The 13,040-nt window shown below is 45.7% G+C and overlaps 1 protein-coding gene across 1 annotated transcript in view; it reads left to right on the top strand.

The window, feature by feature from the left end:
- Window positions 1-8,517: 8,517 nt before the first annotated feature.
- Window positions 8,518-13,040, top strand: part of TAOK3 (TAO kinase 3) — a 71,901-nt gene continuing 67,378 nt past the window's right edge. Inside the window, exons 1-2 of the mRNA XM_080941355.1 lie at window positions 8,518-8,712; window positions 12,726-12,797. Coding sequence (XP_080797481.1) covers window positions 8,593-8,712; window positions 12,726-12,797 — 192 coding nt within the window. The 5' untranslated portion in view covers window positions 8,518-8,592. The remainder of the gene's footprint in view (window positions 8,713-12,725; window positions 12,798-13,040) is intronic.

Raw genomic sequence — 13,040 nt, 5'->3', positions numbered from 1 at the left:
TCTTTTTAATTTCTAATTCTCTGGTTATTTGTGAAGTTTATAACCATGGTGTCTCTCTTCTAAATTCCTTGTTTATCTCCTCTGAGTTTGTAGGTTGTCCTAGCATGTGCCTGTCTGTGTTGCCCCTCTCTGACACCCAGAATAACTTTGGTTCATCTACACATGTATGAAACTGTCATCCAGATGATGATAGCTCCTCTCCTGCCCAGAGCTCCTTGTGCCCCTTCAACTCTTCCTTCCTGGCCCTTGTCACACACCCTGGCTCCATCGGTACATGTATGTGCGTAGGTTTTTGCACATGTGTGCAGTCCCCTCAAAGTCCAGAAGAGGGCGTCAGATCCTCTGAAACTGGAGTTATCTGACGCGGTGCTGAAAACCGAACTCTGGTCTTCTGCAAGAGCAGCAAGCAGTCTGAATCAGTCATCTTTCCAGCCATAGTTAATACTTTTCTGGGATATTATATAAATGAAATCATAATTCTTTCCTTCCCTTTGCTCCGCATCCTTATTCTAAGATTCATCCATGTCGTAAAGTATGTGCACAGTGTGTTTTATTACTGTGTTGCGTTCCTTTGCCTCCACACAGCACAGTCCGTCCATGCAGCCGTCGGTGACGGACATGTAGATTGCTATAGAAACAAGGCTGCTGAGAGCACAGGGTACAGGGCTCTGCGTGGATGAAAGCTTCTGATTCTCCTGAGTAGTGGTCTGTAGCAGAATGTCCATACCCTATGGGAGGTTTGTGTTTATGCTTTTAAGAAACTACCAAAATAAGCATTTTTCTAAAGTATATACCATTTTATTACACACACACACACACATGCACACACACACACATACACTTTATCTAGGATGCAGCTGCCTCCGTTGCTCCATCCTCATCATGCCTGATCTGATGAGGTTTTCCACGTTAGCCATTTCAGTGACTGTGAGGCAGCATGATTAGGTTTGTGTGTCTCTGAGGAGTTACTGCTGAGCATCTCTCATTGACCGCTTAGACATCTTTGTTGGTTAAGAGGTTCACTCAATTCTTTCATCCATTTTTTTTTAAATGAATTGCAGGGGCCAGAGAGATGCTTCAGAAGTCAAGAGCACTGGCTGCTCTCGCAGAAGCCCTGGGTTCTGTTCCCAGCAGCCACACGCTGGCTCACAACCACCTGTATCTCTGGCTCCCTCAATCCCATGCCCTCTCCCGGCCTCTTCAGGCATCAGGCGTGAACATGGCATATAAAAAACAAAGTAAAAAATAAAATTAAACTGCTAGTGGGTTTTGAGAGGTCTTTATAACTTTGTTTCACAAGTGAGATCTGTTTTGGCGCAGGTTTTTATGTGGCCTTGCCTGTCCCTTCCTGCTGTAACGAGTCTTTAGAACAGCAGACGTGTCTAACGAAGATGCTACTTTCTGTGGACCGAGCCTTTGTTTCTTACCTGAGGGCAGTGCAGCCTTCACTTCTGTTCTGAATGACAACCCTGTTACTCTTTGCTGGGGCAGTCACATAGACTGGATTTGTTTCTTCCTCCGATATGGGCTGGAGTTGCTGGTGAAGCCCAGCTGTTTATTTGTGAGGAAAATCTTATATTTTTAAATTTTGTTTTGATATTTATTTATTCTATGTGCGTTTCTGCACCGGCACGTGTGGAGGTCAGAGGGCACCGGCATGCCTCCGAGCATGTGTGGAGGTCAGGTTTAGGGACAAGCACTTTTATACACTGAGCCATCATACCAGCCCAATTCTCAGCCACTTCTCTGTTATGCTGGGATCAGTTTTCCTGACCGGGCAATGATGATTCGTGTCTTCTGCAGTAGCTGACCATTTCCTCCAGGTCCTTTCCTTGTACCGAGTTGTTCCTAGTCAGCCCGGTGCCTGCAGATCTGTGGGATTGTCTCCTCTCCCATTCCTGATCACTCATTTGTTTCTTCTGCCTTTTTATTTTCTAATTAGAAAATCAGTTTGATGTGAGATTAATAAATTCCGTTCTTTTTCTAAAGAAAACCTTCACTTTGGTTGGTTTTTTTTTCATTTTTCTATCCTTTTTATTTCAGTGATGTTTCTTTTTGAATCTTCATTATTTCCTCTGCTCACTTACAAAAAAAAAAAAAAAAAAAAAAAGTGAGTTTTTAAAGAAATGAGCACACAGTGCAAGTTGAGGTCACTGGCTTAAACTCTGTCCATATTTCCCCTGCCTTGTATTCTCTGTAAGGTCAGCAGCATGGCACAGGTTTGGATACATTGCACCTGCCTTTCCTCTCCCCTTTGCATTGATGGCTTTTCATCACTGTAGCCCAGGCTAGTGTCAAACTCACAATGGTACCTGCCCTGCCCCAGTTTCAGAAGCTCAGGCTCTCCCCCAGCCCCTCCCCGCCCTGCCCCACCCACCCCGCCCAAGTGCACTATAATTTTCAATCCACCCAAAGTGGGTTTTTACATCTCTCTTCATTTGCTCTTCAACCCAGCGATTATTTTTTTCAAGATTTTTTTTAATGTGTATGGGTGTTTTGCCTGCACGTATACCCGGGTGCTGTGTGTGCCTGGTACCCACAGAGGTCGGGGAGGGCATCAGGTCCCCGGGAACTGGAGTTAGAAATGGGTGTAAGTTGTCATGTGGGTGCTGGAAACTGAACAGAGGTCCTCTGGAAGAGCAGTCAGTGCTCTGAATCGCCGGGTCATCTCTCCAGCCCCATAACTGTCTTTTAAAAATTACTTGAATAGAATATATTTATTCTTTGACAGTTTCAAACAGGTTAACAAGGCATCTCAACCTATGCACTCCCGATAAGTTAGCATTTAACTACATAGTTTAAGGCCCTGTGCAGCGGGACATAAACACTTGGTATCATCACGTTCTCTAATGGATCCTTACCATAGCATTAGCAACATCATCAGGGCCCTTCACTGGCCATAGTAACCTGCTTTGAAATCTGCTCATGGTAACAGTGATTCCCTTCATTCTAGAACAGGCTTATGTCCTTCTGTGTCCCTTGACTTTCAGCAGATCTGTCTTCCTATTTGAAGCACATATGTATGTGCATGTGTGTTTGGCATGTGTATGATGTGGCATACCCTCTCAGCCCAGTGTGGCATCTTTGTAACCATACACTCCAGTTTCTCTTCCTCCAGACTGACCAGTCACCCCACACTGTGTTTCGAGGGTGATCGACTGTCCATTAAACACATCTACACAGCGGGAACCTCAGGCGTCTCCCCACCCAGCTCCCACTTTCGTTCCCTTCAATCCTTTGCACAGGCCCACACCTCTCTAGTGTGGCTCCCCTCCCATCTGAAGGACTCCCTTCCACATCCCCACAGGGTGAGCAGGGAGGCCACACATTCCTTCAGCGTTGAGTTTGTCCTGATGCCTTTGCTCTTCAAAGGTATTTTCATTGGTTATAGAATTTTGAGTTTGGCCTTTTTTTTTATTTCTTTCTTTTGGCATTTTTAAGAAAGGTGTTCTATCATCTTCTCGATTATAATATTTATGGCCAGGAGTCTGCTGAGTCTGCTGTCTCCCTTCTCCTGCATGCCTCCATTATCCCTGGACCGTCTGTTGTTGTGATAAAATACCCTGACAAAAGGCAGCTCCAGGGAGACTAACACATTCTGGCTCAAGGCTGCAGTGTATAGTGGGCAGTGCAGAACCAGGGATGGGTGATCACTCATGCTTAGCTCACTTCCAGCCCAGGATCGAAGCCCAGGGCATGGTTCTGCCCACAGTGGGCAGGTCCTCACACCTCGATTAGTCTAATCAAGATAATCCCTATAGGGATGCCTCAAGGCCCCATCTTCCAGACAACTCTGGAACCTATCACACTGACAATTGAGATTAGCAATCACTCTTACTTTTATGAACTTATAATAATTTGTTTTTAATATTTATTTTTACATGTATGGGGAGGGTTGCCTGCAAGTATGTCTGTCTATATATTATATGAGTGCCTGGTGCCCAAGTTTTCCATGGAGGCCAAAAGAGGTTGTTGGATTCCCTAGAATTGGAGTTACTCATGGTTGTGAGCTGCCCAGTGAATGCTAGGAGTTGAACCCTGGGCCTCTGGAAGTACTACCAGTGCTCTTAACCCATGTCATTTCTCCAGCCTCTCACCACACGTTTCAGACACTCTTTTGGTAATATGCTTGCTGTAATCTCCTTCATGTGTCTTGTTCCTAACTTTTCATAGTCACCTACAGATCCCAGAGTTTCTAATTCTGAGCAGATTTGCAAATGTTCCCCACATTATGTCTTCAAAGAAATATTTATTTATTTTATTTTATTTTCCTATTACTCTAAATTTTATGTGTATGAGTTGTTTTGCCTACCTGCATGTCTATGTATGCACTGTGTGTGTGCCTGGTGCCTACAGAATTGTCCAGTAGAGGGCGTCAGACCCCCTGGAACTGGAGTTAGAGACAGTTGTGAACAGGCACGTAGATGCTGGGGATCAAACCCAGACCCTCTGAAGGGCACCCGGTGCTCTTAACCACTGAGCACTTCTCTGGATCTTAGCGCACCCTTCCTCTCCTTTACAAACGCCTGCTAGCCATGTCTGGGATGCTTGAAGGTGTCCCCGGCTGAGTGATTCTCAGCTGTGTCTGCTTCCTTCCTCCTTTCCATTCATCTCTCTTCTATTTTTTTTGTTTGAGTTTTATATATTCATTTAAAAACACTAATTTTTCCCCACATCCCATCTCATACGTGTTTTTATCCCAGACACTGTGTTGCTCTTTCCCAATGCATGCTGAGTTTGAGTCTCTCACAGCCTGTCCATCTCCGCTTTACCTGCTCCTTACTCTGACTTTAAACGCACAGGCTCCAGTCACGTGTTTACTGTCCTTGTACTGTCCCAAGTTTAAGACCAGTTTGGGCTACAGAGTAAGTCAATTTGGGTGGCGCTGTCCTGGGCTGACATGGCTTCCTCACTGCCATGACACAGTACAGACTCTAGGGGGCGCTGCTGTGGACCATCACACCCTCTGGGCTGCTCCTTTCCATTCCAGCTGTACCCCACAAACTTACCACGGTTCTCTCTCCCTACCACAGGGTCCACCAGCCTCTACCTGCACCACCCCGAATTAATCTTTGAGGGGACCCTGGGGCTCCTGGGGCTTACCTCTGCTTCTTGTGTGCTAGGGATCTTTGCCCTTTGCCTGCCAGCCACTGTCTTCAGTGCCATCCTACGGGTGTGTCGTCTGATGCTTTGATTGTTTCAGATGACAGAAAATAAATAGATCAAGTGCCCGTTTCTCCATCTTGGCTAGAGCCAGAAATCTCCTAGTTCTATTTTTGAACTTATTAATTATGGGTAGTCAAGCTTATTGATTTAGCGTACGGTGTCTGCTCTGCTGTGGTGCTTAGTAATTAAATGTTCACTCGTCATTTATTCTGGGAGGTTTTTTTTTTTTTTTTTTTTAGGATCTTTCTGTCTCTCTTTTTTAACATTTAAACATCTATTTCCTTTTTTACAAAAAAAAACATTTAAACATCTATTTCTTTAAATAATCATTTTGGTCTATAATATGACAGACTAATCTCTGTTTTCTCAAAAATGATTGTTAGTAACTTAGCTTAATCCTAACTGAAGCCAAAGTATTCAGAAATTCAAAATGCACTTTGGCAATTGAACCTCAGTTACTAGATCCTCATTTTTCAGAAGGGGAATCTCCTAAACTTCCTGTCATCTGTGGTCTCCGGCAGAGCCTCCCTGGTGTTCTCAGAACAGGGAAGGAGACCCACAGCGAGCTGCCCTCTGTGCCCCAGCTTCCTTACTGACGGGTGTCTCCATTTAAGACACTTTCCCAACAGTATCCACCTATCAGCTTTACATTTGATTGTCAGTGTCAGAAGATCAGCGGGACGGTTGCCCAGGACAGCAGGTGCGGTGTGGGCAAGGCAGACCCCTCTTCCCTCGCAGAGCCTTTGGTGGCATAAAGGCCAGATTTCTTAATGTTGGTAAAGGCTCTCTGTGGTTTTCCTTGGCTTACAACCAGCTTTGTCATCTGTACTCCCGCCTCTCCCACACATCCACATTAAACGAACTACCCTATTCCTCCTAAGAAGGCTCAGCTTTTGATTTATACTTTAAAAACAAAAAAAAAAAAAAAAAAACAAAAAAGGCCAGATCAGTCTTCTTTATCCTTGTGTTGAGAGACATTTCCCTTTCGTTTGTAACTACAGTCTGAACCCTTGTCTTCTGGTGCCTGTTGCTCCATTTGACAGGAAGTCCTTATAAAGATAGAGGAAGACACAGGATCTGACCCTCACACCAAGCCCAACACAATGCTGTGACAGTCCCAAGCATACAGTCCGGACTTACTAAGTGAAGGAATGAAGCTAGCCAGTGGCCGATGACTAGGTTGGTCACCCCATATGCTAACATCTCAAGGAAATTGGATGTGTGAAGCCACAAGCACCGCCACCCAACACCGTCACATCACATCTACCAAATTTGTCACCTTTGTTTCTGTAGCTGGTGACCTTTTAACATCCTAGAATATCACATTTTGAAGGAAAACTTATTTATTGACTAATTGCTAAATGCGTGACCTGGTTAGCCAGGGGGTCAAGGAAGAAACACAGTCTATACCATAATTAGTTCAAACAGAAATAAGAGCTTGTGGTGTGCACAGAGGCTATTTAGAATTTTTTTTAAAAAGAGGAAAAACAACATCCCAATATTTTTCAGAAATTAAGGGAAAGAATAGAATCAACACGGAGTGAATTCATGGATCAACTGCTAGATCAATGCACAGCCGAGTCAAAGGGCATCCTGCTGACTCATGGGAGCTTGGAGATGTTCAGAGTGGGTGTGGCACGGTCTCTGGTTAATTGTCATGAGCTCCTGGATGCAAGAAAACATCACATGCCAGCCAATCAGAGCACAGGCCTTTCTCACAACCGACACAGGCATACACACCCTCAGTCAATGTCGGAGTGTTTTCAGCATCCAGATGTGGCCGCTGCCTTCTTGACTTGTCCCTGACCACATCCTCCTGGGAATCCTGCATACATGAAATCATCCCTAGTGCTGGCTTTGTGCACTTAACGTAATGCTTTCTAGATCCACTCACACTGGAGCGTAGATCCTCACAAGATCCACTCACACTGGAGTGTAGACAATTACTTTATTCCTTTTATTTTTTTCTTTATGAGACAGTTTTGTGAAGCCCCCACTGCCCGAAAACTCACTGTATAACCAAGGGTGACTGAACCCGCCATGCACCAGCTTCCACGCAGCACATGCTGAGACTACAGCACACACCACCACGCCCGGCCCCCTTTCCCCTCTATGGCTATTGTATTCCGTGGGTAGACCACATTTTCTTTACTCACTAGTTCCCGGGCATGGATTATATCTGCTGTCTGGCAATTGGGGATGATGTTTACAGAAACCTGTGTGAGTTTTAGTGCGGATGTCTTTTCCTTTCTCTTGGGTATGTACTTGACAGTATTATTCTTTTCTTTTAGTTGTGTGTGTGTGTGTGTGTGTGTGTGTGTGTGTGTGTCTTGAAAAAGCCAGATTTAGGATCCCCTGGAGCTGGAGTGGTTGTGAGCCCTGTGACAGGGGTGCTGGGAAGAGAACTCGGGCCCTTTGGAAGAACATGTGTTCTTAACCACTGAACCCTCCCTCCAGTGCCATGGTGTGAATTCCTGAGGCGATGCTGACTTCAGGTTCTGGGGTTTGGTGGGTGTTTTTTGTTGATGGCCGTAGGTTGGCTTGTCTGTCTGTTTGTTAATGGAGTCTCGTTCCCAAGCCGTCTATGCCATTCCACATTTCACAGGTTCAGTGAGCCCTCTCTCTCCTTTCCCCACCTTCCAGTGCGGGTCTGTCTTCATACCTAGTGAACATGGAGTGGTTTTGATTTTTGTTTCTGATGATGAAGAAGTCAAACTTCAAAACATATTTTACAGTCATTTCTATGTCTTCATAAAGATAATAATTCTTCAACATTTCTTTCATAAAGAAAGGTTTAAGTCCTGTGCCAATTCTAAAATTTGGGGTTCATGTCCTTTTACTGTGTTGAGTTGTAAGATAAGAATTTTCGGGCTGGAGAGATGGCTCAGTGGTTAGGAGCACCGACTGCTCTTCCAGAGGTCCTGAGTTCAATTCCCAGCAACCACATGGTGGCTCACAACCATCTGTAATGGGATCTGACGCCCTCTTCTGGTGTGTCTGAAGACAGTGACAGTGTACTCACATACATGAATAAATAAGTAAATTTAAAAAAGAATTTTCTTTAATCTACTACATTTTATCTGTTTGGTTCATGTGGGTTTATGTGTGCCAGTGTACCTGTGGGGGTCAGAGGGCTTGCAGGTTGGTTATCTCCTGACTTTGTGGGTTCTGTTGATGGAAACTCGGGTCATCAGCCTCAGTAGCAAGCCTCTTTTACCGTCAAGTCATCTTGTTGACCCAGATAAATACTTTTGAATAATTGTTTTGAGTTTGTGTTATCGTCAGAACCATGTGTTAGAAAGAACTGAACGGCACATCTCGTTTTTCTACAGGGACTGAAGGTTTCTAAGAATAAAAACTGTAGTCAATGAGACAGACAGAAGGACCGGGCCATCGAAAAGCAGCGTGCTTGCCACACTGGTCACCATGCGTAAAGGGGTACTGAGGGACCCGGAGATTGCCGATCTGTTCTTCAAGGATGACCCTGAAGAGCTTTTCATTGATTTGCATGAAATTGGACATGGGAGCTTCGGAGCCGTGTACTTTGTAAGTAATCAGTCGCCCGCCTAGAGTCGGTTCAGAAGGCGTGAGTTCCGCAGTCTGCTGGAGAACGTGCTTGTATTCCGTAGAGAGGTGAGGTCATCGCACAAGTCAGTTCCGGAACGCTAGGCTCTGTTCCTGGGTGGTAAGGCAGAGCGATACGTCCATCTCATCCATCGCCGTGTTCCTAGGAACTAACACACTGATGGCCAATGGTGGGAATGAAATAGTGTAGGAGAATGGATGGGTGGGTGGATGACACACAGACACACATACATACACACATATACACATACACACACATACACTCACATACACACATACACACATATACATAGACACACACACATACACACACATATACACATACACACAGACACATACACATACACCCACACACATATACACACACATACACACACAGTCATACACACACACACACACACCTTTAGTGCATGCAGCCTCTCTTCTGTTCTTCGTCTAAGCTAGAATCTTGCTGTAGCCACCATTGAGGTGCATCCAAGCTCTGTCCTGTCCTTTCAGTCTCTCTGTCACCTGTCACAGGACCATATGCAAGCTTTCTGCTGGAATGTTTGCCACTGCCCTCCTCTGCTGGCCCTGTTTACCTTTGGGACTAATTCCTTCCAGAAAGACTTCCCCTCCTAAGTCATATACCCCCGTGGGCCTGGTAGGAGGAGGCCCCAGCACCCTTGCTTTAGAGTGCCTGGCACAGCTGCACTTTCACACCCATCTGTGCCTCTGGTGTTCTGGCTTTGGTTGGTTGGTTGGTTGGTTGGTTGGTTGGTTGGTTGGTTTTTTGCAGTGCTGAGTGTGGAACAGGGCCTGTGCCCTCTAGGCAAGGGGCTGCCAAATACCCATCCTATTTGACAAGAGATATACTGGGCATATTTTCCCAAAATTCTATTCCTACCATTTAGCACGGTAACTGACAAAGTGTGAAGCCTGCGTCCTGGACCTCGTAAGATGGCCCAGTGGGCAAAGGCAACTGCCACCAAACCTGACAACCTAAGTTCAAACAACCAGAACCCACAGAGTAGGAGGATCTAACCAGCTAGTGCAAGTGGTCCTCTGACTGCCACACTCACACAAAGGCACCACACCATAAATACATAAGTATAAAGAAAGTATTTGCTAGTTAGCTAGTTAGAATGATAGAGACATGGCTCTTGGCATGGCTGATTAGTATTTTTCATAAATCAGAGTTTTGTGATTTATTATTGATTCATAAATTAAAACTCTAGCCAGGGAGGCTGGAGAGATGGCTCAGCGGTTAGGAGCACTGACTGCTCTCACAGAGGTCCTGAGTTCAAATCCCAGCAAACACATGGTGGCTCACAACCATCTGTAATGGGATCTGATGCCCTCCTCTGGTGTGTCTGAAGACAGCTACAGTGTACTCATATATAATAAATAAATAAATCTTTAAAAAAAAAAAAACAAAAACAAAAAACCCTATAGCCAGTCTTAAAGACCAGAGTCTGTTCTACAGACATACCGCCCTGAGCAGGCCTCATCTCCTCTGATCTGAGACGGTAAGCAGAGTCAGGCCTGATTAGTACTTAGGTGGGAGACCACGATCTGCAACCAAGGGTTCCATTGCAGCTCCTTTTGACTCTGGAGTCTGTGACTTTACATAGAGAGATGCCAGGAAAGGGTGTGGCTCATAAGCCGTCATTGCCCTGGTGGAACCAATCAGCTGAGAGTGTGTGTTCCTTCAGAACCTAAGAAGTATTAGCTGGATCCACACCGCCATGGTTTGCCGTCACACACGTAGGTGGCAGCACCAGTGAACAGGATTCTGGGAAGTTGTATGTTGAACGGGAGAAACAGGTGGAGCTGGTTTGTTTCCGGCCACTGTGAAGTCTGCACTTTTCTGATGCTCCCTCGCAGATCCGCACAGGCCACCTTGTCAGCGTCTCCACAGAATTGCTTTTGGCTTTCATCAGCAAAATAAAAAGTTGCCTCTAGTTTCACACTTTTCTTGGGGGCTGGAGAAGCGACTCGGGTTAAGAGCACTGGCTGTTCTTGCAGAGGACCTGGGCTCACTTCCCAGCACTCACATCAGGTCGCTCAAAGCCGCTGTAACTCCAGCCCCAAGGTATCCAGTGACCTCTTCTGGTCTCCACAGGCACTGCATTCATGCGTGCAAACTCACACCCAGACACATTATATACTTAGATAAGAATAAAATCTTAAAAACAAACTCAAAAGTAAGCAAATAGTATCTTTTTAAGCGAGCAGAGATCTGAAGAAACGGCTTAAGGTACAATAACGATCAGACGCCGCGCTCTCAGAAAGTGCATCTGCCGTCTGTGATCCTGTCCAGAGCCCCCAAGACCATTCGTTCTATTGGAAATACAGAGCGTAGTTCAGAATTCCCAGGACAGCCATAATTATGCAGAACACAGCAGGGGCACTGTGAGACGGGATCATGCAGAGCTTCCTCTTCTGTTGCACAGTGCTTAACACTATTATTATTATTATTATTATCATTATCGTTATTGTTATTATTAGAGTGGGATGTGCCACACAACCTCACACACATGTGACCCCAGTATCAGGCACAGAGGCAGGAGGATGACTGGGGCTCACGGGCCACCAGCCTTGCTCCAGGTCCGGTGAGTGACTCTGTCTCAAGGGGATAAGGAGAGAGATGGAAAGCAGGTCTCTACACACACCAGCACAGCCACAGTGGACACACTTTCACATACGCAGCACCTGCACACGCCCATAGGAAAATCAACATGGACGTTGCTTCCAAGTTTCCAGTCCTGACACCAGCCGATAGGTTACGAGTGCAGAGCGAGGTCCAGTTAGCGATGGCGCTGCAGACGTCAGGGAGCAGCACCCGACAGCCCGACCATAAATGTCCTTCACGAGCGATTACATACGGCACTATCTAATGCCACGTGGCCGTCTCTCCTCTCTCCTGCTCCCCGACCTTGCGATAATGTGATAATGGAACCCAGGCCTCACAAACTCAGGGCTAGGCAAGTGCTCTCCCCCAAGCTGGATCTCTAGCCGGCTTCCTTTCTAGAAAGAATTTGATGTCTGCGAAGGACTTGATTTCTGTTTTTGTTTCCTTGTTTCAGGTTAGAATGTTGCTCAGTGACGCAGCAGGCACTGTGCATGGTTGGTTTTTCTGTTGGTGGTTCTGGGCTGGAACCCAGGGCCTCAGTTCTGCTAAGCAAGCACTCTGTCAGCGACTGACTTCCAGCCCAATGGAAGTCTCTCTGCACCTTCTAAATCAGTAATTACTGTCTGTATGGCTTTCCGAAGGCCTTCAGAAAACAGTCAACCAGTAATTACTTTTTTATATAATAGATCCTGTCACCATAGTGAGCATGGAAATGATTTTAACGTGCATCCATTTTAGCATCAGGAATCCGGGTTTGATCCTGTATCCTGGCTACTTAGTGGATAGTACAGGAAAACACACAGGGGCCATTTATCTGTGGATTGCCTGGTTCTTTTTTTTTTTTTTTTTTTTTTAAGATTTGTTGGTTTTGTTGTTGTGTAGTGTGTCATGTGTGCAATGCCCACAGAGGCCAAAAGAGGGTGCCAGATCCCCTGGGACTGGAGTTGTGGCTGCTTAGGAACCTGCATGTGGGTGCTAGGAGCCAACCCCAGGTCTCCGTAAGAGCAGCCAGAGCTCTCTCTTAAGCACTGGGCCTCTCTCCACCTCATGTCTGGTTGTTTAATGTCATGGTTGATCTGTGCTTACCCGGTTCTCTGTTGGGAATCCAGCAAGGTGAAGCTAAAATTTAGTAAGTTTTCATTTAACTGTGTGTTTTCTGGAAGTCTGGCCCCTTTTTATACCATAACTCTCACATGCCATACAGCAAGGAATAAAGAGAAGCCACTCCCATGAAGGCAGGCTGAAGGGGGGTGTCTTCCAGCTTCGAGCTGCCAGGACAAACACCTCAAGGCTCCAGTCCAGAGTGTAAGTTAAGGCAACTGGATATCCTAACTTCTCCGTCTTCCTCTCTTTATCACAGGCAACAAATGCTCACACCAACGAGGTGGTTGCTATTAAGAAAATGTCCTACAGTGGGAAGCAGACCCATGAGGTGAGTTAACGCCTGAGCAGAAAAGTGTCAAGTGAGGATGCGGTTAGCCAGCCCTCAGTTCTGGGTTCCTGTGCAGAGGAGGGCAGCTAGTTCCCATGGTCGCCAACGTGCTAGATACTCTCTTAGAAATGATGGTGTGAAGGCACACAGAACAAAGCTTTCCAAAGATGTAACCCATACAAGTTACCTAAGCATTTAGCACAATTTATTTTCTTTTAAACTCAAGGACAATTTTATTAGAGT

The sequence above is a fragment of the Micromys minutus genome (genome assembly GCF_963924665.1).
Source record: "Micromys minutus genome assembly, chromosome: 29".
Taxonomy (NCBI): domain Eukaryota; kingdom Metazoa; phylum Chordata; class Mammalia; order Rodentia; family Muridae; genus Micromys; species Micromys minutus.
This window is presented reverse-complemented; position numbering and strand designations above follow the sequence as displayed.